The 27,474-nt window shown below is 40.5% G+C and overlaps 1 protein-coding gene across 1 annotated transcript in view; it reads left to right on the top strand.

The window, feature by feature from the left end:
• MRPL3 (mitochondrial ribosomal protein L3) overlaps nucleotides 1-27,474 on the top strand; it is an 88,715-nt gene that overhangs the window by 26,375 nt on the left and 34,866 nt on the right. Inside the window, exons 5-7 of the mRNA XM_030206464.1 lie at nucleotides 9,714-9,813; nucleotides 11,040-11,100; nucleotides 21,465-21,573. Coding sequence (XP_030062324.1) covers nucleotides 9,714-9,813; nucleotides 11,040-11,100; nucleotides 21,465-21,573 — 270 coding nt within the window. The remainder of the gene's footprint in view (nucleotides 1-9,713; nucleotides 9,814-11,039; nucleotides 11,101-21,464; nucleotides 21,574-27,474) is intronic.

Here is a 27,474-nt window from a genome sequence, read left to right as displayed (position 1 = left end):
AGAATAAAATATGAAAAAGGTAGCTACTCCAAGTCCTTACAGCCCAAAATACACATTGAAAAAATAAAACACAAGGTTCAGATATTATTTTAAAATTGTAAAAGCTAAATTATTATTCTTGCCAGCAGAAGAAATAGTATAAACGAGAAATAATGCACTTAAGCTGCATTACCCAAACTGATGGTGAAGCAATGAGTACTTATGTACCTGTCAAGACAAGGTAAAGATAACGCACGTTTTATACCCTCTGTCCTTATTAGGACCCCTAACTCCCCAGCACTATAAGAAGGGACAGTTACAACCTGACTGATGGTGCAGGGCTCTCCACTCCCATTCCCAGTTCCAACTTTTCTTGCTGGTTTTCCACACAGAAGCGTTTTATCTAGGTGATTAAAAGACAAAATATGTACAAATGTAAAATGAATCCACATTTAAAAATGCTGTGCATATAGCTATTAAAAATTGTATAGCGGCAATAATTTGAAAATGTAAACCTACAAAACTCCTTCCCTCCTCTACCCTCTCATAAATAAATTTAACAAGCTTGTTAAAAAGGTATTTAATTTAAATTTGTAATTTAATTTATTAAGGGCCCTGTTTACTGAGACACACTAGAGTGGCCCATATATGGGAGTCTTTAGAATTTAGCGTACGCTAAAGATGCTAGTGTACCCTTAGCTCTGCTTAGTAAACAGGGCCCTAAGTTTCTGTTCCATTGTACCCACAGAGATCTAGACAGATTACAAATTGATAGGTACATAATCACAATATGGTATTGCTTGTAAACATACCAGATTCTGTGATCTAACTTGTTAAGAATACTTTATAATTTAAAAAAGTAGTTTTAAGAGCTGTACTTTTTAACTTTTACTTGAGTAGTTTTTTGGATAAGACTTTCTACTTTTACTTCACAATGCATGGATCAGGAGAGGGACCTCAGATAGTATTTGAGAATTCAAGGCTGCGAAACAATGTGGCAAGGCGATGCCTATAGCCAAAAGGATGCTGAGCTGTGTAGAGAGAGGAATCAGCAGCACAAAAAGGGAGGTGTTAATGCCCTTGTACAAGTCATTGGTGAAACTCCTCTTGATATTGTGTTCAGTTCTGGAGGCTGCGTACATTCTAGTAGTGCTATAGAAATAAGTAGTAGTATCTTGCACCAAGAGACATGAGAAGAGACTTGAAGACCTGAATATGTTCACCCTAGAGGGAAGAAAGGATAGAAGAGATATACATTGTAAACCACCAGGGCTGCTCGTGTGCGCTGAGGCTCTCTAGAGGCTCCTATCCAGGCTCTCTGCCCGGCTTCCAGGCACTTTGCTTCTGAGCAGTTGGTAAGGACGTGTGCTCTTTCTGCCTCCCACCTGGCCTCACTGACCCAGGCTCCTAAGCAGGACTCCAGCAAGCCACTTGCAAGCACCAACCTCAAGATCCTGGGCTCCCTTCTCACTCAGGGTGACTGCTCGGCCATGCCTTCCTCCTACTGGAAATCCTTTCCAGTTATGTCCTGTGTGCCTCGGTCCCTCCTCTGTTTCACAGCCGGTGACCCACGGCACCTCTCCTGGGACTCTCACTCGGATTCTCCAGACTTCACAAATATGCAAATTAGGCAGTCAACACATGCAAATTCAATTTATTAGTACCTGGATTCAGTCTTGTGGGGAATATCATCTTTCCCGTTAGCATTCGCTCGCCAATACACTGAGCCTTTTTACTTTGGAAGACCGGGGTCTCGGTGTAAAACAGCCACCACCCCTGGATAGGACCGTCTTCACTCTCATTAACCTTACGGTCCTATACTCCACCCCACGGCTGTTAGTTCATTCTAAATAAGTTACAAGTCCATTAACAACATGGCCTGGTTCACAAGTCCATCCACCACATGGCCTGGTAAGTACCTTCACTTTTAGGGTCTCCTCGCTCTCTCTTCCCTCTTCCAGGTACTCCTCCTCCAGCAGGCTTCCCAAGCACCAGGTTCCCCTCTCTTCTCTTAGCTCCTCAGGAGGTACTGTTTATATAGGGCTGCGACTAGCTAACCACACCCCTTCTGGGCCCCTCCTCCCACTTCTGGAAGAGTCCAGAGCCTTCTGGGTGCCCTTCTCTTAACAGGGAACCTCTGCTGTAGATACTCCCTGGTCCCCATGCTCAGGCCTTAGCTGGAGCTCCCTCTGCTGGCCCCTTCAGGTCATTACCCGGATGTCCCAATTGGAGCTCCCCCTAGGGACCATATCATGGCATTTTCCCTATTTCTTGTAGGAGAGCGCCCCCTAGCGGCCTCCTCAGAGTAGGTCAGTCACTGTGTTTATCACAACATACATTTAAATATTTAAATGATATCAGTGTACAAATAAATCTTTTTCAGCAATAGAGAAACAGTACAATTAGAGGACATAAATTGAGGTTGCAGGGTGGTAGGAGTAAAGTGAGGAAATACTTTTTCATGGAGAGGGAGGTGGCTGTCTGGAATGCCCTCCCAGTGGAGGTGGTGGAGACAGAAACAGTGATGGAATTCAAAAATGTGTGGTATAGACGCACAGAATCCTTAAATAGACGGAGGGTAGTATCAGAACAAAACTTAACACATCAATAGCTATAAGTTCATTTATGATGGGTAGGAGCAGTGCTTAGATGTTAGCTGCGGCAGTGGGGAAGTGAGGCCAATGCCAGATAGACTTCTGTGGTCTGTGTCTCATATATGGCAAAGACAGATCAGGATGGGCTGGAGTTGATTTTGACAGCAACTCCGGTAGTTAAGAAGTAGGGCCAGTACAGGACAAACCTTTTACAATCTGAGCCCTGAAAATGGAAAGGACAGATGAGGATCAAATATGTATATCTTATACCACATGCATATCATATGTTATGGGTGCTGTATGTCTCAGTGGGGGAGGAGAAACTTAGCAAAATAGAATTTAGCGAATGAAATGTTGTAATAATACTATTGGATTGTTTGTTCAGTATTTATTTATTATCTCATTTGTACCCCACAGTTTCCCAACAGTGTCAGTGAATTTGTCTGTTGGGCAGACTGTATGGACCATATAGGACTTTTCTGCCACCATTTGCTATGTTACTATGTAGCATGCCAGTCAGCCCACCACCTCCGCAACATAGTCAGCCTCCTTCCCCACAGCAGCAGCTCCTTAGAGCAACTGATTGTAATCTTCTTATCTGTGGCTGCTCTGGGTGCAGGAACTGTCTTCACTTACCCTCCTGTTTACTAAGCCATGTGGCAATGCCAACACATAATGAATGGGCTGTGTCGGCATTAGCGCATGGCAGCCATAAGCGCGGCTTAGTAAACAGGGGGGTAAATGGCTGAAAGCTGCAGAGAAGTGGAGTTCTCAAGTTGGCACTTGGATCTCATGTTGCACGATATTGTCATGAGAGTTTCCTCACTGTATGACTCAACCTCGAATAGAGCAGTGCCTTGCAAAGAGAGAGATTCTACTCATGTGGCAGTAATTACTGTTATTTAAAAAAAACTGTTAAAAAAGAAAGAAAGAAAGGAGCATGAAAATATCAGGTGCTAGATGAAAATTATTAGTAGCCATGGTGACATGGCACCTGGGATTTTCTGAGCTCTGGCTTACACAGTGATAATATCTGCATGGGAATGCTTTAGAAGGAAGCCCTTCAGTTTCATTATAAAAGTCATCTAAAGTATGAAAAAAATCCTCCCCCCACTCCCCCCCCCCAAAAAAAAAAACAAAAAACGCTTGAGTCATCCAAAAGCCTTTGGAGCAAAGTGCTCTGGAATGATTAAATGAAAATTGAACTGTTTGGCCATAGCCACACTAGAGAATGAAAGGTGAAGTATTTGAATTAAAAAAAAAAAAAATTCCAAAAAGCCGGGGATAAACTATTCACAACCAGAGCACTCAATGCATTACTCTCTTATATACTGTGCTCCAGACATATATTTATATATCAGAATCACTTTATTATAACAAATCCCTATCAGCATACATATCCATCACTAATTACTGAGTCAGTTCAATCCCCCATGAATATTATATATCACAGATTGTTAATGTCCCACAGTTGTGAGGAAATTAAAATTTAGAAATGGTTAGACATTTCAGGAAGTTAACAATCTGAAACATACCTCAAAATACTTACAACAAAATATGGTGCTCCATCCTAGCCAAACAAGTTTCTGGTAAAAGCATACTACTGACACTAGTTGCTCTCACAAGTAAAGTGGATGAATGGTTAGATAAGAGTAAGGTGGCACGCAGTCTCTGTAGGTCTTTCAGTGACATTTGGCTAAGTTGATCGTAAATCACTTCTTACTGGTCTGATTAGATTTGGGAATGAGAAGTACAGTAGTTTTTTTGTTTTATATCTTTTATTAATTGCGGCTTTATTCAGAGGTCGTTTATTTATGGTTTATATTCTCTATGCTGCATGTTATAGAGTACCCCAGGGCTCAGTCCTGCCCCCCATCTTATTTAGGTTCTTATTTTCAAAGCACATAGACTTATAAAGTTGCATAGATAACTGTGTGCTTTGAAGCCATTTTGAGATTGGAGCCAGCATGGGCAGAAGCAACTGGGGATTTCTCTTGCTGACTATACCACTAGACCACCACCGATTGTAAGGTAGGCCTGGGGGGCCTACATGGGGTGACCAGGCTATAGCAAAGCGCTGATTCGGGGAAGTAATGGCCAGTTTTGGTTTCAGCTGAAACTGAGCTGCAACGGTCACAGATTTGGTTTTGGACAAAACTGAAAAAATGTTTTTAGTTGCCCTCTTCCCCGCAGTATTTGAGGAATGAATCCTCTTTTTCTAAATTTAAGATGGGTCTTAAGATATACTATTTTTACTTGGCCTTTTCAGACTGAGTGCAAGGGATTCCTGGGTGACTGGCCTTTGAGAGCTGGGCCATGTTCGAGACTTTTAGCTTTTTTTCTGTTATCGTTTTTTTAATAGTTGATTTTATTTGACAAGTACTTTAATCTTTCAGTTAAGGGTGGTACAGAAAGATGTAAATAAACATAAACAAATGTGAAGGTTTTGCAATAGCCTTTACAGTCCCCAGACTTAAAATAACATGAAAAGTTTGTTATGAGAACTCAGACATGCAGTAAAGGGACCTAAGAATATTTGATCAATAAGAGTTTTGCAAGGAAAAGTAGGGAAAAATTCCAAGACCAAGGATAGAGAGACTTGTAGTTGACTACAGAAAATGTTTGGAATCTCTTATTTCTGCTAGAATAGCTGTTACAAAATGCTGACTAAAAGGATATCCAAACTTTTGCATCTGCCACATTCACTATTTTCTTATTTTGAGTATAAAAAAGGGAAAAATAAAAAAGGCAAATAGTATTTATGCATTAAAATTTTCAGAAATGTGCTATGTTTAACTTTGTATCTTGTAAAAGTTGTGTCAGCTTCTGTTCATTTATGGATTCATTGGTACATACAGTTTGACCAGGAGTGACTAACATTTTCACCCAATTGTAGCTGTTTTTCTACTCACTCATATTTTTTCTCTAAAATCTTGTCCAACTTACTTTTAAATTGATTTTAATGTTGTAGCCATAACTTCTTTTGTAGGTCCATGAGAACTTCTAGCAACAGGAAGGCTGGTGTCAGAGTATCTAGTTTGAAAAATGTCAATGAAAAAATGAGAGATCTAGTTTAAGAAGCCAGTGTTCACAGTCTAGTTATAGGTGAAAGTTGGAGTGAATGGCTGCAACCTGATTTGAAAGCATAGTATGTCAGAGAAGCTGTAAATTTTGCCTCAGGATCTGTCAAGACATCTTTATCTCACTATATAAATTATTTACTCAGTAATAGTGTGTGAGACTTTCCAAATCTTAGAGCCTGGGGGTGTTCATTTTGCTCTTGGCAGCTGAAATTAGTCGAGTGCTTGATGACCAGCACAGTAGCTGTTAAATCAAAATGAAGTTAGAGAGAGCAGTGACAAAGGGAAAAAATAGAGTTTGACAAAATTTTCAGTTATTGGAATGCAGAGTGTGTGCTGTATTTTAGTCCATATGCTGTGTAATCCTATTGTATCAAGAAGAGGATGCAGCGCAGAAAATTTTGACCAATCTATTTCCATTATTCCAGATATATTCATAGATCTGTGAGAAATTGGTTATTTATATCTCATTTTTAAGAATGGTAGATGAAAATAAGTGGAAGCATGCTTTGGCAAGATTATTTTTCTTAAAAATCCATCTGCTTAAATGCTTAATGTTAGGCCACAGAATATGCCACTGATCAGAACTAGAAAGTCACCTAAAACAAATTGCTTAATGCCAGCTTCCAGCTGGAAAATCCACGATCACTGGGTTCCTGAGGTAAAAAGCCACGGCAAGCATTGACAGCCAGCTTTAGAAGCAATATCTGTTTTTGGCCTTAGCCTCACCACATCCCCGCCTGGGCATGGATGTGGAGGGTCAAGACTCCCCCTTTTTACAGTCCTTGATTTCTCCTTGACTTCTTTCTGATTATATTTCTGTTTATTTCATTTGATATACTGCCTTTCTTAGCATGTTATTAAAGTGGTTGGACTTGCTTCCTACTTGAAATATTGGAAAGAGCTTCTGTTGCATTTTCTCCAGTATGATTCAAACTAACCGGGCTAAATTTCTGCTGCACTCTTCTTCTTGGCTGTAGACTTTTCCACAAATTATCTAGGCACACAGGATACCCCGGATACTGGAAGAGAGGAGAAGTGAGGATAGTGCTTTGGAGGAGGCAAAGGAGCAGGAAAGAGCAAAAAAGAAGCAATAAGACCTAAACTTGAAAATAGACCAAAAATAAAGGATAAAATTAAAATCCAGTGAGTCAAAATTTAAGAAGAGAAAGAAGAAAAAATATCTTGTTCCTGAAACTTCTTGCTATCTCCTTTCTAAATATTTTTCTACCCCTGCCAGTGATGCCCTCCTTATAATCGTAGGAATATATATTTATGTGCACGTTGGATAAGCGCATGCTCTGTTTAACTGCATGCCGTACTTCGGTCCTGTTTTTGCCACCATCAATTTCTATGGGGACTAATTTTGGTTTAGCGCACCACTGATAAGTGCAGGATTCGCTTATATGCATGGTTCAAGACCGCTTCTCTGCAGGAAAGACTCCGCGTAAGCGCGCACATGGAATATGGAAGCCGATTGGCGTGTGACAATCAACGAGATTTCAAATTTACTGCCTCTTTAACTGCCACAGGCAGAATAAGCAAAAGAATGTTGTTAGGGTGTACACCGGGGTCGTCGTCGCGGCAGAACTGTAAGACTTTAACACTGGCGGAACAAATAGAAGTTCTTAAAAAATTAGAAAACAAACGAAGTCAAGCATCTATTACAAAAGAATATGGTGTCAATCCCAGTCAAATTTCACGTGTCTTGAAGCAGAAAGATCAGCTTCTGGAAGACTGACAAAACAATACAAATCCACAACGGAAACGAAAACGGGCGGGAAAAGCTGAGGAGGTAGAAGATGCTCTTCTTCGGTGGTTTTTTTGGGTCAGGAGCAGACAGTTTCCTGTCAGTGGCCCACTGCTTATGGAGAAAGCTAACCAGCTAGCTGAAAGTCTTGGACTAACTGAATTCAAAGCCACTGTGGGATGGTTGGAAATATGGAAGGAGAGGAACAGCATAAAATTCAAGAAACAGCATGGTGAGAAACAAGATGCTGATGACTTTGGTGCTGAAAATTGGGTTTTAGTTCTTCCTACCATCTTGAACAAGTTTGCACCTCGTGACATTTTCAGTGCTGATGAAAACGGTCTCTACTGGCGAGCGATTCCTGATGGAACACTTGCATTCAAACATGCCGAAACTACTGGAGGTAAAACATCGAAGGACCGACTGACAATCCTCCTTTGCTGCAATATGGATGGGAGTGAGAAGTTGGAACCCCTCATCATTGGAAAGAGCAAACAGCCCCGTTGCTTCAAGAAAGTTAAGTGACTTCCTGTGTCATACCAGGCTAACGCAAATTCATGGCTGACTGGGGAAATTTGGAAGCATTGGCTAAAGAAGTTAGACACTAGAATGCGGGCACAAAAGCGTCAGATTTTGTTGCTTTGTGATAATTGTGCTGCACAAAGGGATCATAGTAACATAGTAGATGACGACAGAAAAAGACCTGCATGGTCCATCCAGTCTGCCCAACAAGACAACTCATATGTGCTACTTTTTATGTATACCCTACTTTGATTTGTACCTGTGCTCTTCAGGGCACAGACCGTATAAGTCTGGCCAGCACCAGCCCCGCCTCCCAACCACCGGCTCTGGCACAGACCGTATAAGTCTGCCCAGCACTATCCCTGCCTCCCACCACCGGCTCTGGCACAGACCGTATAAGTCTGCCCAGCACTATCAGGCTATCTAACTTCAAGGTGGTCTTCCTGCCACCAAACACTACCTCTCTGATCCAACCTATGGATCAGGGCATAATAGCCAATTTCAAACAACATTATCAGGCTCTTGTGCTAGGTCGTCTGATGAGCGTTATGGATGACCAGACTGGCAAGGATAAATATGCTGTTGAACTGGCTCGTAATCTATCACTGTTGGATTCCCTACATATGCAGAAAGAAGCCTGGAATCATGTTACACAGGCAACCATTGTGAACTGCTACAAGCGGGCAAGCTTTAAGGATGTGGAGGGGACGAAACAGATGCAGCTGTTGAAAACGTGTCAGATGACGAGGTTATTGACATCCCAGCCGGTGTTACTGAAGAGGAGTTCCATCGCTACGTAGCTGTTGATTACGGTCTACAAACAGCTGAAGACAGCATTGATGTCGAGATGTGCACCTACACGCAGGCAACAACGGCTGATGATGGAACAGATAAAGAAATGAGCAGCGAGGCACATGCTGACGACATTCAACAGCCTCCTCCTGTCACCTTTGCAAGAGCGCTGGAGAGTCTCAACACCGTGTGGGCCTATCTGGAGGCCACTGGATGTCAGTGCTATGACAGTTTTTACCTTCTGGCAGACGTAGTCTGTGGAACTCACAGACCCAAGAGTGTACAGTGGACTATAACTGATTACTTCAAGTAAGCCTAATGTCAGTTAACTGAGACTGTATACTGTATGTATAATAATAAACAGTGCTGTACATATGTTTATCAGATGTCAAGCTTCTTTGGGTCACAACGGTTAAGTGCACGCTCTGGGTAACTGCATGCATTTCTTTGGTCCCAGATCCTTGCACTTAAGCGGATTGCACTATATTTGTATATGTTTATTTTCTCCTGAGAAGCAATCCTTTGTTCAAAAGTTATTTGCATCTTAGTACAAACTCTTGTGGACTTGTAATTTGTAAACACTGTAATGGGTAAGGCTTAGAAATTGGTGGTTTTTAAAATCTATTTTCTCCTTGTTTTCCCGTCCTCATCCCATTCTGCTCATGGAATATGCACATCATAAAAAGCATCAATTAAAAAACATGTTGTTTGACCTCCATTTTGTGTATCTGTTTGTACATGTATAAGTAGTAAAATCATAAACTTGTATTTGTCTTGTAAGCCAAATAGCCTATATGTATCATTGGATCCAAATTCATCACTTCCTTACATAGGAACATCTCAACCAGACTTTGTATGCAAACATGCAGTATATCCTTTAGTAGAAGTAACGTGTGGATTTGTTTAACTGGCATTATTGATAGTAAGTGTTGGTAAAGCAGTTAACACCAATCCTCTATCTGGGATCCTTTTTTAAAATGCTTTTCTCTCTTCCAGAGGCCAGAGGCTAGGATGGAATTTTACCAAGAAGCTGGAGTGCCTCCAAAGCAGAAAATTTCTGTATTTACTGTGTCAGATAATGCCATTCTTAAACCAGGTAATCAGCTCAAATGAGGGATCTTTTATGCAAATAATTCATCTTAACCTTTTCATACCATGTAAGAAGATATGTGCATTGCAGTTCAGGTTCAAAAATACTCTTAATACCTCTCCTATTTCCTTTAGTTTATCATTTTGCCTTAAAAAATACTATATATACTTGCATACAGGTCCTAATTTAGGCTATAGCATCAGCAGCATATGTTATCCTTCAAGGACAGGAGTAGTTAATCAGCGGTGGAAATCTTACTTTCCGGTGGCCATCAAGCCCCCAGTCTGCTGCCAGAGGCTTCCACAAATAAATGGGTCTTCAGTGCATTTTTAAATTTAGATAGTCTTCAAGGCGAATTGTGGAAAGTAGTGCATTCCACAGTGCAGCAGGGATGGTACAGTAGAAAGCAGAGTCCATTGTTGAATCCACTCTACCTTAGTGAACTGATGGTGTATACAGATGAAGGTATGATAATACAGTAATTGTGGTAGGACATAGGGAACATCTAGTTTTGATTGGTTGCTGTTTAGAGTTTTCTTTTCTTTATAGGCAGTTTATCTTTTGTGCCTATTTTCTTTTCAGACCTTCCCCAGTGTATCTCCTGTGTGAACATGTGGAGAATTTAGAACCCCTCATCCCACCATTGGAGTAATCTTTAGGTGGGAGGGGGGTTGTTGTCCACATAAGTTCTGTTACAGAAAATAGTGAGGTCATTAGGGTTGCAAAGTGCTCTGTATAGGGCAGGAGCTCACAAGCATTCTCATTGTCTCCATCTGTTGGTAAAGAGGTATAACCCATTTGTTTCTAACTGGTCCAGTAGGACTCAAGGAAAGAAAATTAGCAAGTAAGAAAATATTTCCTTATACAATTATCTCCTTACTGTATAATGGGAAAAATACCTTTGAAACACAGATATTTATAGGGCTTGCATGGGCAAATAAATCTTAAATATTTTTTTTCATACAATGATATGTTAAAAGTCAGTTCTAGCTTAGAGAAATAACCAGCAGTTTACTACTTGTACAGAAAAAGTGAGTTACCAAGTGACATGGTCTGCATGTTTCAGAAATGAGCGCTTTATTACGGTCTGGGGATTAACTGGTTTCTTTTCAGATAGTGTCATTCAGTAACAGCAAAACTGGGAGCCAGAATAGACCTCTGGGTGCCTTGTGTTGTTTGTGGTTAGATAATTGCCTCAGCATTTACTTTATTTTTTTCTCTCTCTCTGCAAGGTACTCCTCTGTATGCTGCCCATTTTCGTCCAGGACAGTATGTGGATGTCACCGCAAAAACGTAGGTTTATTTTTTTTTTCTATTTTATTGAAATTTGTTTGCCTGGTACCTTAAACATTTTTCTTACTTTGTTTTTTTTGTTTTAATAATAAAGTGCTCATTTGATGTGGAATTGATTTACAGAGCAGACCAAGTCAGTTCGCCAGTTGGTCAAGCAGCAGAAGTGTGTTGAAAGTAGAGAGTTGCACAGGGACAGAAATCCATCCCGTTCCCACCGGAATTTAACCGGTCCCCACCTGTCCCCGTGGGGAATTTAGCCCTTCCCAGCGGGAATCTAAGCCGTCCCCACTCATCCCCACCACAAGTAGTCTCCATCCCAGCCCCCGGCCCACCCAGCCTCTGCTGCACCGCAGTTACCCTGCTCCCCCCTCCCTAAGAAAGAGATCTGTATGAAATATTTATTTTTATTATTTAGGCTTATGAAATCCACTTGTCCTCTGCAACATGCTCAAAACAGAGCATGTTGCAGGGGACATGTGTAATCCATTTGTACAAAAGAGATGAGGTGAAGATGTGATTCCATGTGCCCTAATGAAAGGAGAGTTTAATTTTACTGCCAATCTTAATAACACCAGGCTTCCCAAGGCAGATTACAACAGTTAAGATGAAACCATCAGTAAACAGGATATCCTCATTGAAATTTGGCCATTTATTACTGTATTGTACAGAACAGTGTAGAAAAATGAGCACACAACTTCAATTCAAATTCGGTTCAAATCAATTCTTGTATACTGCTAATATCCCCTTTCCAGGGTTCAGTGCGGTTTACAATCTAGGTGAGACAAAAGCAGATAGTGTTAATGTGAGGTATGAAAAAATGAGATATCAGTGATGTAATGTATGAGATCAAAAATATTATAAGAAAGGATAGTGGAGGTAGAAGTCTTAATGGATTATTAGGAAACAGTCTTGAAGAATCAAGCAAGACCTCTAGTGCTCTGGTTTCAGACTCAACTGTAAAACTTTGACCACTGAACAAAGATATTGATGAGGGGACCTCAACTCCCTGATTTCGGAACCATAGGACCTTGTTTTTTTGTGCATTCAATTCCAGCTTATTGGTCAGGGCCCAGGTGCTGACAGCAGCAGTCATGCCATTCTCTATCGACTGAGTTGGGTCTTTGTTTGATGCCTTTATTAGTGCTGTTTCTACTAGCACAATTGGTTTCTGTCCCTCTGGAAAATATCCAAATGGATCTCCACATTTTTGAACAACAATGTGATTCCGAAAAACACCATCAGCCTCTCTATTTCAAATACACTGCCTCCTCTGTTACTTCTGAGGACATTTTATATATTATTTATATTGCCCTCACAGTGACCAAAGAAAGACAATTCCACCCATCTAAAATTAACCTTTGTAGCGCAACCATGCCCTGTGGAGGCTAAAAGTATGATTTATTTGTTTATAAAACTGGATTCATAAGCTAGTTTCCCTAAGACTAAGAACCTTCATAACACAGAAATGATTCCCCTATACCAATAAATCAAAGTCAATATCTTGCTGCAAGTCTCACTTGTATTTGATTTAGAGGTGTAATAAAGCACACATTACAGGAAAAAAAAAAAAAGCAACATGCAAGTGATAACTACTGGGTAGTGTTATCCTATACTAATAGTCATATCATTCTAAAGTTAAGCATTTCTTAATTTATTAAACTTACAGCATATTATAATATAAGATGCAACAGTTTTTTCCCAGAAGCAAATGAAATGGAAGAGTTTGAATACACAAGCACTGTCAGAAAGAAAATGACTCCAGTGATTTGTCGATAGAAATCACAAGATTTGATATGATTCAACTAATTGTAATCAATGCATCAAACAGAAGAAACCTTTAAAGCAGTAATGGACCACAAGATTAGAAGCAGTCAGAACGATGCATGCTTCTGGCATAGCAGCTGAAGGAGCCAGACAAAACATGGGGATAATGATTGTCTACCTGTCTTTCACTCTTAGGCTAGAAGCAAAATTGCTTACATGTAACAGGAGTTCTCTGAAGGCAACAGATCACCAGTTATACATGTGGGTCCATGTCTTAACAGTTCAGCATAGAGTAGCAGTTGGTGCCTAGTTGCAGGAGAATTCAGGTCACCGGTTCTAGGTCTGTCATTTTTAGTTGCCTTCTTTCCTCCTCCACCCCCTTCTGTCTCGGCCTGTCACCAACCAGTGGCTATTCCTGTTTTCAAGCCATCTATGGCCCTCTCACTTTACTCTCCAGACCACTGTAGAGGAGTAGCCTAGTGGTTAGTTTAGTGGACTTTGATCCTGGGGAACTGAGTTCAATTCCCACTGCAGCTCCTTGTGACTCTGGGCAAGCCACTTAACCCTCCATTGCCCCTGGTACAAAATAAGTACCTGAATGTATGTAAACCACTTTGAATGTAGTTGCAAAAACCTCAGAAAGGCGGTATATCAAGTCCCATTTCCCTTTACCCACCTGGCTGTCTGGCATCCTGGCTTCTGAGGTACACAGTGCACCTTACCCCTTGTCTCCTGCAGTGTGGGATGTGGAGGCATACATCGTGTGGTCACATGGGAATTATAGTCCTCATCTGCCACTTATGCCATTTTTTTTTTACTCTTTTACTTTTGATTATGAGCCCCAATTTGCCACTTCTCCTCTCTTTCTTCCTACCCTTTCTTTCTTGATCAGATTATAACCTGGTAAACTATATCCCAGTTAAAGTTCTCTATGAATAATGTCTCTATGACTGCCACTAAATCCAAATCAACTTCTTCCATCACAGCCTTTAGATCCAGAACCTTATTTCCCATACTATAGGCATTAGTATATACTCCTTTCTAGATGTTGCCCCTTTTTTCCATCTGTTTAGAGGTATTTCATGCTTCGCTTATCTGAGCGTTTATACTTACCTGAAGACTTTGATTAGCCAGCCCCAATGATTCTGGTTTAAAGCCCTGTTCAGTAGGTTAGCCAGTCTGCTGCTGAAGACACTTCTTCCCTTCTTTGAAAGATGGACACTCTGTCTACTCAGCAGTACTTGGAAAAGCATACCATGGTCCAGTAATCTGAAATGTTCTCGCCGACACCATCCGCACAGCTATGCCTTCATCTCCAGGATTTGGAGCTTCTCTGCCTTGCCTTTACCTCATCAAAAAGGTGTTGTGAAAAGCATACTATAGGGAAATAAAATACAAAATACAACTATAATTCCCATATAGAAAAAGTCAAAATATTTTAAAAGGTTTGAACATGTGCTCATATGTTCTCAAAGGGACTATCATAGTTTCGTCCACAAGCATCTTATCATTGCACATTTCTTTATACTTTATTTGCCACCGCATATTTTGTGCTTTATAATTGAAGCGTAAAATACTTCGTTTTGAAATGTAGTCTTTTGGGTCCCGACATGGACCACGTTTCACAAAATTGCTGTTTCAAGGAACCCAACTGTTCATTTCAATACTGGACATCCCTGAAAACATAAAAGAATCACTAAACGATATAATACTTATAAACAAACTGCTATGACTAAATAAAAAGTAATTAGTAAAGAATAAGTAAAACAGATTGGGACTAACTTACTTGACCCTTAAATGCTAACTGAAAAAAGACGTCTTGAGAAACTGGAAATTAGGACAGCTCCTTTTAAAACTGAAGATGTCACCATTTATTTATTTATTCATGACATTTATACCCCACATTAGCCTGAAATAGACTCAAGTTCAATGTGGCTTACAAACAAACAATAAAGTGAATAAACAATGATAATGTACAGAATATAACACAAATTATAATAAGTTCAAGAAGCAAATTAATACATGTGCAGAAAGTAACCAGGGATTTGGACTGAACCAGGGATTTAGACTATCTCAATGATAAACAAATAATTAAGGGTGGATAGGTGAGAGTATAATTAGGCAGGACTAGAAGGGAAACGAGATTAAGAAAAGTGTGTGGGTAAAATTCAAATAGAGTTCTTTGTATTCTGAAAGGCCAGACTGAAGAAATGTGTTTTTAGAAGACTTCTAAAAGTTAGGTAATCATCTGTAAACTTGATTGATTTAGGTAGAAAATTCCAAATTTTGGTGCCTTGGTAGGAGAAAATAACAGAGTGAATTGTTTTATATATCACATTCTTACAGATAAGGAAATGGAAGACAAGATATTCTCTAGATGATGAAACAGCATTACAAGGGGGTAATTCAATAAGATTATTCATATATGTTAGGGCTTGACCAAACAGAATTTGGTGAATGAAAAAGCATAATTTGAAAGATATTCTATCTCTTATTGGTAACCAGTGTAGCTCATATAAAAGGAGTGGCTTTGGCGAAGTGAGATCTACATATAAGACGAGCAGCAGTATTTGTTTGTAATTTTTTTGAGAAGACCACCTTTAAGTCCATCATAGATGGAATTGCAATAGTCAAATTTGGTGAGGACAAGGGATTGAACCAAAGTATGAAAGACAAATTTAGAGAAAAATGACCTCAATCTCTTTAACTTCCAAAATGAGAGAAAGACACTCAAGGTCAACTTAGAGACTTGGTTTTCAAGGATGAGGAAACGATCTATTGTGACTCCCAAGATTTTCATTGATGACTCAAGGGAATAGGTTTTGTTCTTAATAGTAAAGTTTATAGGATGGTGAGGATTAGTTATAATTAGAAACTTAGTTTTATCCGTATTAAGTTTTAGTTTGAAATTAGAAGCCCGTGATTCCATAGGTTTTATCCCTAGACTAATCATGTGTATTATGCTGATATGTATGTCAAAATACCATTTTTTTCTAAAAGATGACCAAGAGGTATCATCATAATTTTAAACAAGATGGGGGAAAGAGGGGAACCCTGAGGGACCCTACAGCTAGGAGACCAAGTGGAAGAAAGTATACCTGATTGTTTGACTTGATATGACCTAGATCTTAAGAAGCCAGAAAACCATTTCAGGACAACTCTACAGATTCCATAATAGTCAAGAATATTTAAAAGAATATTATGGTCAACAATATCAAAGGCACTGGATAGATCAAATTGAAGTATCAATATTTTTTTTGGCAAAACTTAATTCTCTCCTAAAGTTAGCTAAGAGGGTGTTAAGCACAGTTTCTGTACTGTAAGAGGGCCTAAAACCAGATTGTGAACTAAGCAAAATGGCATGAAGCTGGAGATGCTCGATAAGTTGGCACATGATAAGTTCTTCCATTACTTTAACAAGAAGAGGAATTGAAGCTACTGGTCTATAGTTGGAAACTAAACTTAGGCTAGTTTGGGTATTTTTAGGTATAGGAGTCAAAATAATATTGCCATTGTCAGAGGAAAAGAAACCTTGAGACAATTTCAAAGTAAGATTCAAGTGCAAATGATGTAAGAATAAATCAGGAGCTGATTTGAGGAGATAAGCAGTAGTAATTCTGGTAGTGACTAAGGAAATACAAGGAAGACTGCTAACACAACCCCCACCAACATGCTTCTGTCACGAAATGCTTAGCACCCACTTGGAGTTAACTACTACTACTTTTAATCATTTCTATAGTGCTACTAGATGTATGCAGCGCTGTACACATTATATGCAAGTACTTTCTCTGTCCCTATAGGTCTCACAAGCTAAGTTTTGTACCTGAGGCAATGGAGGGTTATGTGAGTTGCCCAAGGTCACAAGGAACTGCAGTGGGAATTGAATCCAGGTTGCCAGGATCAAAGTCCACTACACTAACCATTAGGCCACTCCTCTGTCAAATAAGCAGCAATGGGAATTGAACCCAGCCCCCCTGAATCTCAGGCCACTGCACTAAACATTAGGCTACTCCTCCACTCCTAATCCTGCAACCATCTGGAGGGTCTCTCTCTAGCACTGCTCAGGCCCGCCTGCACCTTGTCATATGCTCTACACTAGCACCCTCTTCCCACCGACTGGGTCCCGCATGCCTCTGGGCGAGTCTTCCACTCTCAAGTTATTCCTCAGTGATTTTTAAGGACACTGGGGCTACACTCTCAGGGTTCAGTTCCTAGAACGTAACCACAGACCGAAAACACAAACCACCAGGATTCTTATTCCAGGACACAGAGCTAATAAACTAATGGGTTTATTATCAGACAAATAGAACAGTGAATGGTACAAAACAGGTGGAAAAACAACTAGCAATAACAGGTAACTGAATAAGGATCAATATTAAAGCTATCTAAACACTTTGTTACTACCTGGGTAGCACATTGGGAGTTTCAGGAAAATAACTGCTCATAGGTCTTGAACAAAGCCTCAGGGCAAATATGCTTACCCTCTGCACTCCCTAGCCAAAACTGGGGAAAATCCAGTACCTCCTGACTGGATTGTTAACTCCAGGGCTAATCAGAGCCCAGAGCATTAACTTTTGAAAGAATCTGGCCAATAGTAGGGAAGGATACTGTTTCCTCAGGGCTTAAAATAAAAAGAAAGTCTTCTCTGCAACAGCTTTAAAACACAGAACAAACACCACCTGCTGGCCAAACAAGAGAAATACCCTGCATGAAAATATTATTACAATTCACAGGTTTGAAAACCCCCGTTTCACCATACCTCCCCTCTTTAAGAGAGAGCCCGGACTGTGGCCTCTTCAGTCCGCTGGTCGGTTCTTGACAGTCCATTGTCAGGGCAGTCCTGGTTCTTTCTTCCTGGAGAGTCCATCAGCATTGCCATGTTCACTGCCTTTCCAGTTCTGTATGATGAAGTTGTACATCTGCAGGGACAGGCTCCACAGGAGTAGCTTCCCATTCTCTCCCAAGACTCTCTTAAGCCAGACCAATAGTTTGTGATCTGTGAAGACTGTAAAATTTCGCCCATACAGATATGGTTGCAATTTCTTAAGGGCCCAAACTAAGGCCAAACATTCTTACTCAGTAGTGGCATATGTTACCTCTCGGTCAAGGAGCTTGTGACTCAGGTTCACCATGGGGTGCTCCTCCCCTCTGCTGTTCACTTGACTGAGTACATCCCAATGCCATATGTCAAGACATCGGTCTGTACCAAAAATCTTTGTTGGTAATCTGGCGCAACAAGTACTGGGGTTGTAGTTAATGCAGGCTTTAATGCTTGGAAGTCCACGTCACACTCTGGCGACCAGACAATGATTCAGGGCAGTCTCTTTTTAGTCAAGTCAGTCAGGGACTTGGCTATAGTGCCATAGTGAGGCACAAACTTTCTGTAATACCCTTCCATCCCAAGGAAGGCCAGTTCTTGCTTTTGGTTTGGTGAGTGGGCCAAGTCTGTATAGCTTCCACCTTAGCTGGCTCAGGCTTTAGCTGTCCACCTCCCACTCTGTTCCCTAATATTGCACTTCTGCCATCCCCGCCTGACATTTGCAGGGTTTGATGGTCAGGCAGGCCTCCCTGATCCAGTCTAACACCCCGCTTAAATAGATCAGGTGGTCATCCCAAGTCTGACTGTACACAGCAATGTCATCAAGATAAGCCCTAGCATGTTCCTGGAGTCCATCTAACAGATGATTCACAAATCACTGGTATGTACCAGGGATATTTTTCATTCCAAAAGGCATCACAGTAAATTCATAAAGGCCAGATGGAGTAATGATAGCTGATCACTGCTGAGCAGCATCTGTAAGGGGAATCTGCCAGTACCCTTGACTAAGGTCCATTGTGGTCAGGTACTGGACCCCAGCTAAGTGGTCTAGCAACTCATCCATCTGGGGCATCGAATAGGTATCAGATACAGTACATTCACCCCTTCCCCCACCTGCCCCCATTTTCATCCCCCGAGTTCCAGTAGCAACACCAGTCCCACCTGCCCTCCCTCTTCTCCCACAGCATTCTCCTTTTTGTTCCTGCTGCCTTTCGTTTAAATCTTTTATTTTACCTCAAGTCATGGTCGCGGCAGTGAAAGCAGCAGACTCGCCTCCGGCCTTTCTTTCCCTCTGTGTCCCGCCCGCGCGGAAACAGGAAATTACATCAGAAGAGGGCAGAACATAGAGGGAAGGGGGAAGGCTGGAGGCGAGCCTGCGACTTTCACTGCCGCTGCTGCGACTTGAGGTAAAATAAAAGATTTAAACGCAGGGCGACAGGAAGAAAAGGAGGGCTGTTGGAAAGCTGAGAGCGGGTAGGTGAGGACTGAGAGCTGCTTGCAGCTGGGGCTGGAACTGTGAGCTGCCCGGCGGCGGTAAGCATGGCTTGTAGTGCCCTCCAGAGGTCGGGGGCCCCCCTGCCATGCTTACCGCGCTTACCAGGTTGCACCGGCCCTGGTTGGTTAAAGCTTACCAGGCCTCTGACCAGCAAAGGTGAAAGAAAATACCCCTACATCTCTCGAGAGACTTCCTTCAGCTTCCTTAGCCCTTCTTGAAAAATGAGCTTGCGGAGCTGTTGTTAGTAATATGTAATTTATCCTTAAAATCGAGCGTGGTACCAGAAGATTGGAGGGTGGCCAATGTAACGCCGATTTTTAAAAAGGTTCCAGACTAGATCCGGGAAATTATAGACCAGTGAGCCTGATGTCGGTGCCAGGCAAAATGGTAGAGACTATTATAAAGAACAAAATTACAGAGCATATTCAAAAGCATGGATTAATGAGACAAAGCCAACATGGATTTAGTGAAGGGAAATCTTGCCTCACCAATCTATTACATTTCTTTGAAGGGGTGAACAAACATGTGCATAAAGGTGAGCTGGTTGATATTGTATATCTGGATTTTCAAAAGGCGTTTGACAGAGTACCTCATGAAAGACTCCAGAGGAAATTGGAGAGTCATGGGATAGGTGGTAGTGACCTATTGTGGATTATAAACTGGTTAAAAGATAGAAAACAGAGAGTTGATGGTAGAGAACTCGCGGTTAATATTGTGAACCTTGTTGTGGAATACTTGGCCGTAGTCTAGGGAGAAAGTGGAGGCACTTTGATAAGTGTTGCAGAGATGGTGAGGGTTGGAATCAACAGTTTGTCAAGTGAATGTATTTGTCTTGATTAGCCAGTGCAAGAGCAGACTGGAAGGAGGTCAGCAAGAATTTGAAATGTATGAAGTCAGCATGGACGTGGAATTTTAGCCAAAGGCTCTCAGCAGAGCAGGCACAGGAACATAGGTAGCAGATTCTGGAGGTGGTATGCCTTACAGACAGGGAATGGGAGGAGCGAGAGTGTCCAGAGGACAGATTAGCATTATAGGAAGAGACAGCCTCATTGACGGATAACATAGTGGATGAGAAGAGATGAAAACAGTAGCAGAGAAAGTGCAAGGGTCAATGGCCTGAAGATTCCTAAATGTGTTGGTGGAGATTGGATGAGACTGGAGGGTGAAAGGTGTGAAAGTTATCAGATGATGGGCAGAAAGGGAAGAAATTAGAAAGTGGGCATTTGGAGAAGAACACGGCAGTCGCCATGCTGGTGAGTAGTGGAGCATAACTGGAGATTGAATGAGAAAGTTAAAGCAAGAAACTTAGAGGCATTAGAGTCAAAGAAGTCATTACATGAATGTTAAAGTCCCCACGAGAAATGGAAGGGCGAAGATGGTTCAAGAAAGAAGGAATGCCAGAAGTCAATGTCAGGGAGAAAGGAAGAGAGGGTCAATAAGTGACTGACCCAGAGAGTCAATAAGTGACCCAGAGAGATACGGGAGTTAATAGGCAGATGTAGTGGACTTCAGAAGAAGAAAAGCAGTGAGACTGAGGTGGAAGAAGAGGTTGAAATTTACTAGAAAGTGAGAATAGCAGCCTAACTACCATCACTGTGGCCAATCAGGCAAGCTGTATGGGAGAAAAGATAACTTCCATGATGTGCAGGAAAGCTTGCTGGTGTGTCTTTCCGAGGAGAGAATCACTTTGGAAATAAGGTAAGGTGGCAGCTTTGCTCATTGAAGACCACTGAGAAATATTGGAATAATTCTTCCCATCCACCTTGAGCAGCTTCCTTCCAAAATATATGTCAATGGGGGGTGGAACAACTGTCAACACATTTAACAATACAAAAGTGTTTTCAAGCAGTAGGTTATAAGACGGCAACTGTGTCTGAGATACTGTTTTGTAAGTTTCACAATGTATAATGCCAAAGCACTGTTTCATGGCGTTCCTCAATGCACTTTCCTGACTCAATAATGGGATGCCTTTGCCCTCAAAATATCTCATTAATTTTTTTCTATCTAAATCCTAGTTTAAGAAACAGTGAGAAATCAGTACTCAGGCTTAATTGTGATCTTATTTAGAGGTGGAGGAGTGCTAACAAGAACTGGTAATTTTAATAGTAAACTTGTCAGGTGGCCCTATGATGACTAAAATGCTTTGAGGTTCCAGTTCACCCAGAAATGTAGAGAATGAGTCGCTTAGCTCCTGTGTTTAATGAGATACAAGGATAATTTAGGGGTAAGGGGATGGATGGTTAATTATACAGTACCTGGCTAAAATTGGCTTTATTTTCCTTCTAGAATTGGTAAAGGTTTTCAAGGAGTTATGAAAAAATGGGGATTTAAAGGTCAGCCTGCCTCACATGGACAGACTAAAACCCACAGGAGACCTGGAGCAGTGTCTACTGCAGTAAGTAATATAAAATCTTAGCACGTTAATTATGATTTCCTTTTGCCCTGCTTTTTAACCGCCTTCTTTTTGTTGCGATCTTTGTTTATGTAATTGACTTTCTGATAGGACCTACCATACTTTTATGGAGTAAGAAATCATAAAGGGGTCAATATTTAAAGCGATTTAAGTGGCTCTTGGCTGCTTAAGTCACCTGTGTAGGGTTATCTGCTGATATTGAGCAGCACTTATTTGAATTTTGGGGTTGGTGATAAGAGAACTGTTTTAGACAAAAAATGGGACAATACCACTACATTTGAAACAAATGAAATTTTACCATCCAAAGTGGCTCAATCAATTAACAGTTGCTATTCAATTTTTTTTATTCAACTTTTTTTTTTTTTTAAATATAAAAATGAGGAGGAAAAAAGCCTCTGTATTCCCGTTTCAGTACATACTTGTGTCTGTTAAACCGGGATGGAATCTTCATAGGCTAAAAAAACCTCCTTGTACCTTTAATCAACAAAACACATCAAACACATCACTTTTGACGAACACTTATCTTTGGTGCCGTCCTTGCAGTTGCAATTTAGCTTCACTCTGATATGCCCGACGGGGTCCCGTTTCGCCGTACAGGCTTTCTCAAGGCAAACATCTCATGCTGCGATGTGAATCTGCTTGCTAAGCCCTGCCGTGCTCATTATCATTATTATTCTGATAACGGCAGGGCTTAGCAAGCAGATTCACATCGCAGCATGAGATGTTTGCCTTGAGAAAGCCTGTACGGCGAAACGGGACCCCGTCGGGCATATCAGAGTGAAGCTAAATTGCAACTGCAAGGACGGCACCAAAGATAAGTGTTTGTGAAAAGTGATGTGTTTGATGTGTTTTGTTGATTAAAGGTACAAGGAGGTTTTTTTAGCCTATGAAGATTCCATCCCGGTTTAACAGACACAAGTATGTACTGAAACGAGAATACAGAGGCTTTTTTCCTCCTCATTTTTATATATATATAAAAAAAAAAAAAAAGTTGAATAGCAACTGTTAATTGGTTGAGCCACTTTGGATGATAAGAGAACTGTTAACATGTTCAAGTTCTCAAAAGTGCTTTCATCCAACTTTAGTTCTCATTTCCTCCAATTTGTCTTGGATGCATTGGATGTGGTTAGTACTTGTGCCCTTTCTTTCTGGAATTCAGCACTTGCACCAAGGTAACAGCCACTGATGACATTCTAGATAAAATTGGTAGGGCAGTTCCTGAAATGGAAGAAGTCTGGTCACAATAACTCAGAGCATAAATCCTTTGAATATCGAGCCCGTGTTTTTTATCAAATGGGTGTGGAATTAAGTTTCTCATTGTAACACATAACTGGAGCTTGTAATTTTAGGTGCCCCTCTCCCACTCCCAGACTTGAATCTGACTTCTTGAAATTTCATATGTTAAGAGAGCTATTTAGGGCAGCTTTTGATTTAGCTGATTATTTGTTTTTAGAAGTTGCACTTGGGCATATTAAAAAAAAAAAACAAAAACAATGTGGGTATTCACACACTGAAAACACATCTGATCCCTTCCAACCAACCACTTTGTGCCACTGTTAGAATGGAATTAACTGAGAACAGTGCTTTAAAGAAATAAACGCCAATGGACTTACCTTCCCTCTGTTGCTTAAAAAGCAAAACATGGGGGCAAATCTATAACGTGGCACCTGGAAGTGGGCCCCATCAAATTGACAGTCACCTGTGTGCACTAGGCACTATTCTGTAAGGTAACACCTAAGCGCCATAGCGCCCAACTGCTAGGGGGGCATACACATGGGTGGGCCATGGGCATGTCTCCCAGTTAAGTGCATAGCTTTTAGCATACTGCAAACTATGCACATCACTTGGCGCAAGAGAGCACACCTAAGCATGGGTGTGTCAGTGCTAATCTTAAACTAATATTCTGTAATGGAATCTTGGCGCTGAGCACACAGCATTGGGGTGCCTGAACTGAGGCACCAGTTTTATAGGATTGCCCTTTATGTGTTTATTGGATAAGTAGTGGAAAGGCCCCACTTACATTAGCCTTTCACTCCTCCTCCCCCTTTCCACTCTTAGATTTTTCACTTTATTTTCATACCTTTTCTGAGCTAACAGTTGCACAGATGTATTTTATCCCTCTGGGAAAGGTTGAGAAGTGAGCAGTCCTAATGAGGCTAAAAAGGGGAATTGAGACATCCCTGCCCTAGTTCCATGAGCCTTGGGTTGCACCTTAGGCAGATGAGAGCATCCCCTCTTTCTTCCTTACCAGGGTTACAGATACTTTCCCTCCCCCACATTTATTTCATCATATCACCCTTCCTTTGTTTTGAACTCCTTATTTTTATTTCCTCACTCTTTCCTTTCAGAGAGCCTGATTGCATGCTTCAAGCCCCAGAATCAGGGTGTGATTTCCCCCCCCCCCCCCCCCCCCCCAAAAGGGTGCAGAAATGTTGAACATTTAGTTCAAATGATTGTTCTGGTCTACCGAGGTAGTGTTGCCTCAGCATATTAGTTTTACAGGTGCAGGGGCAGCCTGTGGTGGTTCTTCCCCTAGTTCCAGTCCTTAAAATAAATTAGTCCAGCAAAAAGGTACTCAGCAATGGCACCTGCACTAAAAAAAATACTGATATTTTATAGTCTTACAGAAGTCCTAATTAGCTGGAAAATAAGCACAGTTACAATGGATAAACACCTATGAATAGAAGCCCTAAATTAGCAGAATCTCACATATCTCTGCCAAAGACATTATCTCAACAAAAGAAGCATTAACATAAATGTATTTTTTGGTGCGCATTCACTTTTTAATTTACTTTTAACTGATATAAAAATAAATACAACTACAGATGCTTTTTTTTTTTTTTTTTTTTAGAAATGATGAGAGTTCAAGTTGAACTCACAATTAAAGAAAATTCTGCCAGTTCAGTATTTGAGAAGAGAGTATGAGATTTCTCATATTCTGATATCTCAATATATAAAAAAACATACGCAGATTGTGGCAATCATTCTGTACCTTACAATTTTAAATTTAGACACTTTCAAACTGAACTCTCATGACCTAGGACTACAAAATAAAAAGTAAAGAAATCGCACTGTGGCCAATTCTAGAATATATATTGAGATCTTCCAAAGAAATAGTCCTACCACTGTTCCCTATTGTTAAAAATGATATATATTTGGGAAATATCTGAAAAATTGGTGTTTGTTCTTTTGGTGTGTGGAAGAAAAAGGAGACCTGGCCTGCTCTCTTCATCTGTAATTTCTTCTTTTCTGATGTGTCTCTATAAGGAACCCTCGATATTGTTCTTTCACTTTAAATTATAATTGAAGGGCTTTTTTCCGCCCTCTGAGAAGTGAGACTATGATGAAGTAATAAAAATGTGATGGAATTTGTTTAATTCAGTTTTGTGAAGATTTGATTGCAGGTGTCTAGGGGAATCTTTGAATTGTTTGGTTCACTGGATTCTGTTTTTGGTTTATGATTGCTAAATAATATAAAAACCCTTTAGGTATTTGCCTTTCTTTTCACTATCTCTTTGAAATATGATAGTTATCTCCTAAAAATTAGTAATCTGTCAAAAGAATATGTACTATGCATAGATTTCCCTTTAGTTTGCATGTCCTAGCTGAAATGAAAAGTTGAAAATATTGTGCATATGATGAATACTCTTCCCATCACACATGCAAAAAAAAGATATTTTGAACAATATTGACAAGTTAAAACAACATTCAGTATCAGATGGAATCTGTAGTGGTTCTCTAATGCTTCATTGCCCTAGGAGAAATCCCAATATGCCTCAAACAGCAACCTAACTTAAAAGGCATAGTACATTGGACCCTATCGTATTTTGTCTGTGTGGAAAAAATAATAATTTACTAAATCATAACCTTAGGGCTCTTTTTACTAAGATTCGCTAGTGATTATTCTTAGCATTTAGTGCACACTAATTGTTAGCGCAACTTAGCAAAAGAAGCCCTTAGTCTTTTTACTAAGAAAGATAAAGTGGAGATTTTGTGAAGGTTTTGTGGATTACTCCTATGTTAAATATCCTGAACTCTCTCCACCTATCCTGGGCTCTGTTGTCTGTTCTGTAGTCGTTTCCTTCAGAAAAGTACCCCCTTACCACACACTTTCTTCACAACAGCTGTATTTTATACATAAAAAAAATGCAAAAGTTTATAGAAGTTCATTTGTTTCTAAATCTTGTGTTATAGAAAAGATATGTACATTCCTTTTTTCATACGGTAAAACTTATAGTGTAATTTACAGCTAGTACTCCTTTAATTGACACTTGACAACCTATTAGCAAGCCTTTTGTGTAACTTCCCCATTTCACTGTATTTGTGCAAAATAATATTAAAATACTGGCCAGAAGTCACACAGAAAAGTCTTTATGTCCTTATATAGTAAGATAAAGGTATTCTCTCCTAGGTTGTGAAGTTTCCAAACATGGCTGTGGAGTCGGTACACCAAACCTTCGATTCAGACTCCTCTATTTTTCTGTTGTTTGACCCTAACTTCAACTCTTAACTATGTAAAGTAAATCTAAGAGAAATTTGATTAATTATGTACAAAATAAAGATTAATAGTTTACAAAATATATTTATTTGAAGTTTGAGCAAAGAACCTGAACAAAAAAAAGTGTAAAATGATGAATTTATCATATATTATAATATTGTAAGTTTTTATTTTGACTCCACCCAATATTGCTTATGACTCCCGACTCCACAGCCCTGGCTCCCAACATGATTGCACCATTGTAGAGCTATGCAACATCCTTTCCTTCAAGCACAGTAGAGTTGATATAGTATATGCAACTGGCAAGACTACTAAATCTACCATATGTTTATTTTGTCTTTCTGTACCATCCTGCTAGACCAGACCAGATAAGTGGGTTATTCTCCTCAAACAGCAGATGGAAGCAGAGAACACTGACTTTCATTGACTTCATCACAAGTATAAGGAGTGATACAACCCTGGAACTTATGTATTCTCTGCCTTCCACAGATAATTGCAGCTTGGGACTGGTACAGCAGGATTTCTCTGGTGTGGCCTGGGTCCCTGTGATACAGAATATTTTCTGTGACACTGAGGTCTAGCTCCAGTGCCCCGGTGCTAGGGATCGGTCTACAGTCCTTAATCCTAATCAAATCCAGAGGAACCCCTTATCTAAGACTGCAGATCTCAATCCTGATGGACTGTGTTGGCTATGGCAGGGAGGTCCCATGGGTGATGAATAGGAGCCCTTAGGGATCCCTCTGTTTACTGCCTCATCCTGTTTATGGCAGCCTGCTGTGTTCTGTCTGGGTCTTTAATTTGGTTTTGTTTCAGTCTTGATAAAGTAAAAAATAAAAAGGGTTTTCTGTAAGTGGACTGCAGCAGTTTGCAGTCAGGGAGTGCTCTCAGGGAAATCCTTGACAGCAGAAAGGTGAGATCATTGCTGGAGCAGTGAGTACCAGGTGTAGAGGGAAGCAGAGGAAGAGTGCATGGTGCCTCATCATGGTGGGTGGGCTGTAATTCTTTTTAAATCTCCTTCCCCATGTAGGATTGTGGTGTGGCTGACAGAAGAAGTATGTGTTATCATCCCCAGAAAGAGCAGAAGAGCCCATGGTCTCTGTGGTGCTCCCATAGGTTGGATCAGTGACCATTTTACATAAACATAAGTGTTACCATACTGCGACAGATCAAAGGTCCATCAAGTTATACTGTTTCCAGCAGTGGCCAATCCAGGTCACAAGTACCTGACAAGATCCCAGAACAGTAAAACAGATTTTATGCTGCTTATCCTAGAAATAAACAGTGGATTTTCTGAAGTGAATCTTAATAATGGCTTATGGACTTCTAGGAAATTATCCAAACCTTTTTTAAACCCTGCTAAGCTAACTGCTGTCACCACATTCTCT

This window comes from Microcaecilia unicolor, chromosome 1 (genome assembly GCF_901765095.1).
Source record: "Microcaecilia unicolor chromosome 1, aMicUni1.1, whole genome shotgun sequence".
Taxonomy (NCBI): Eukaryota; Metazoa; Chordata; class Amphibia; order Gymnophiona; family Siphonopidae; genus Microcaecilia; species Microcaecilia unicolor.
The sequence above is the reverse complement of the archived record's forward strand: the minus strand, read 5'-3'. Positions and strand labels throughout refer to the sequence as shown.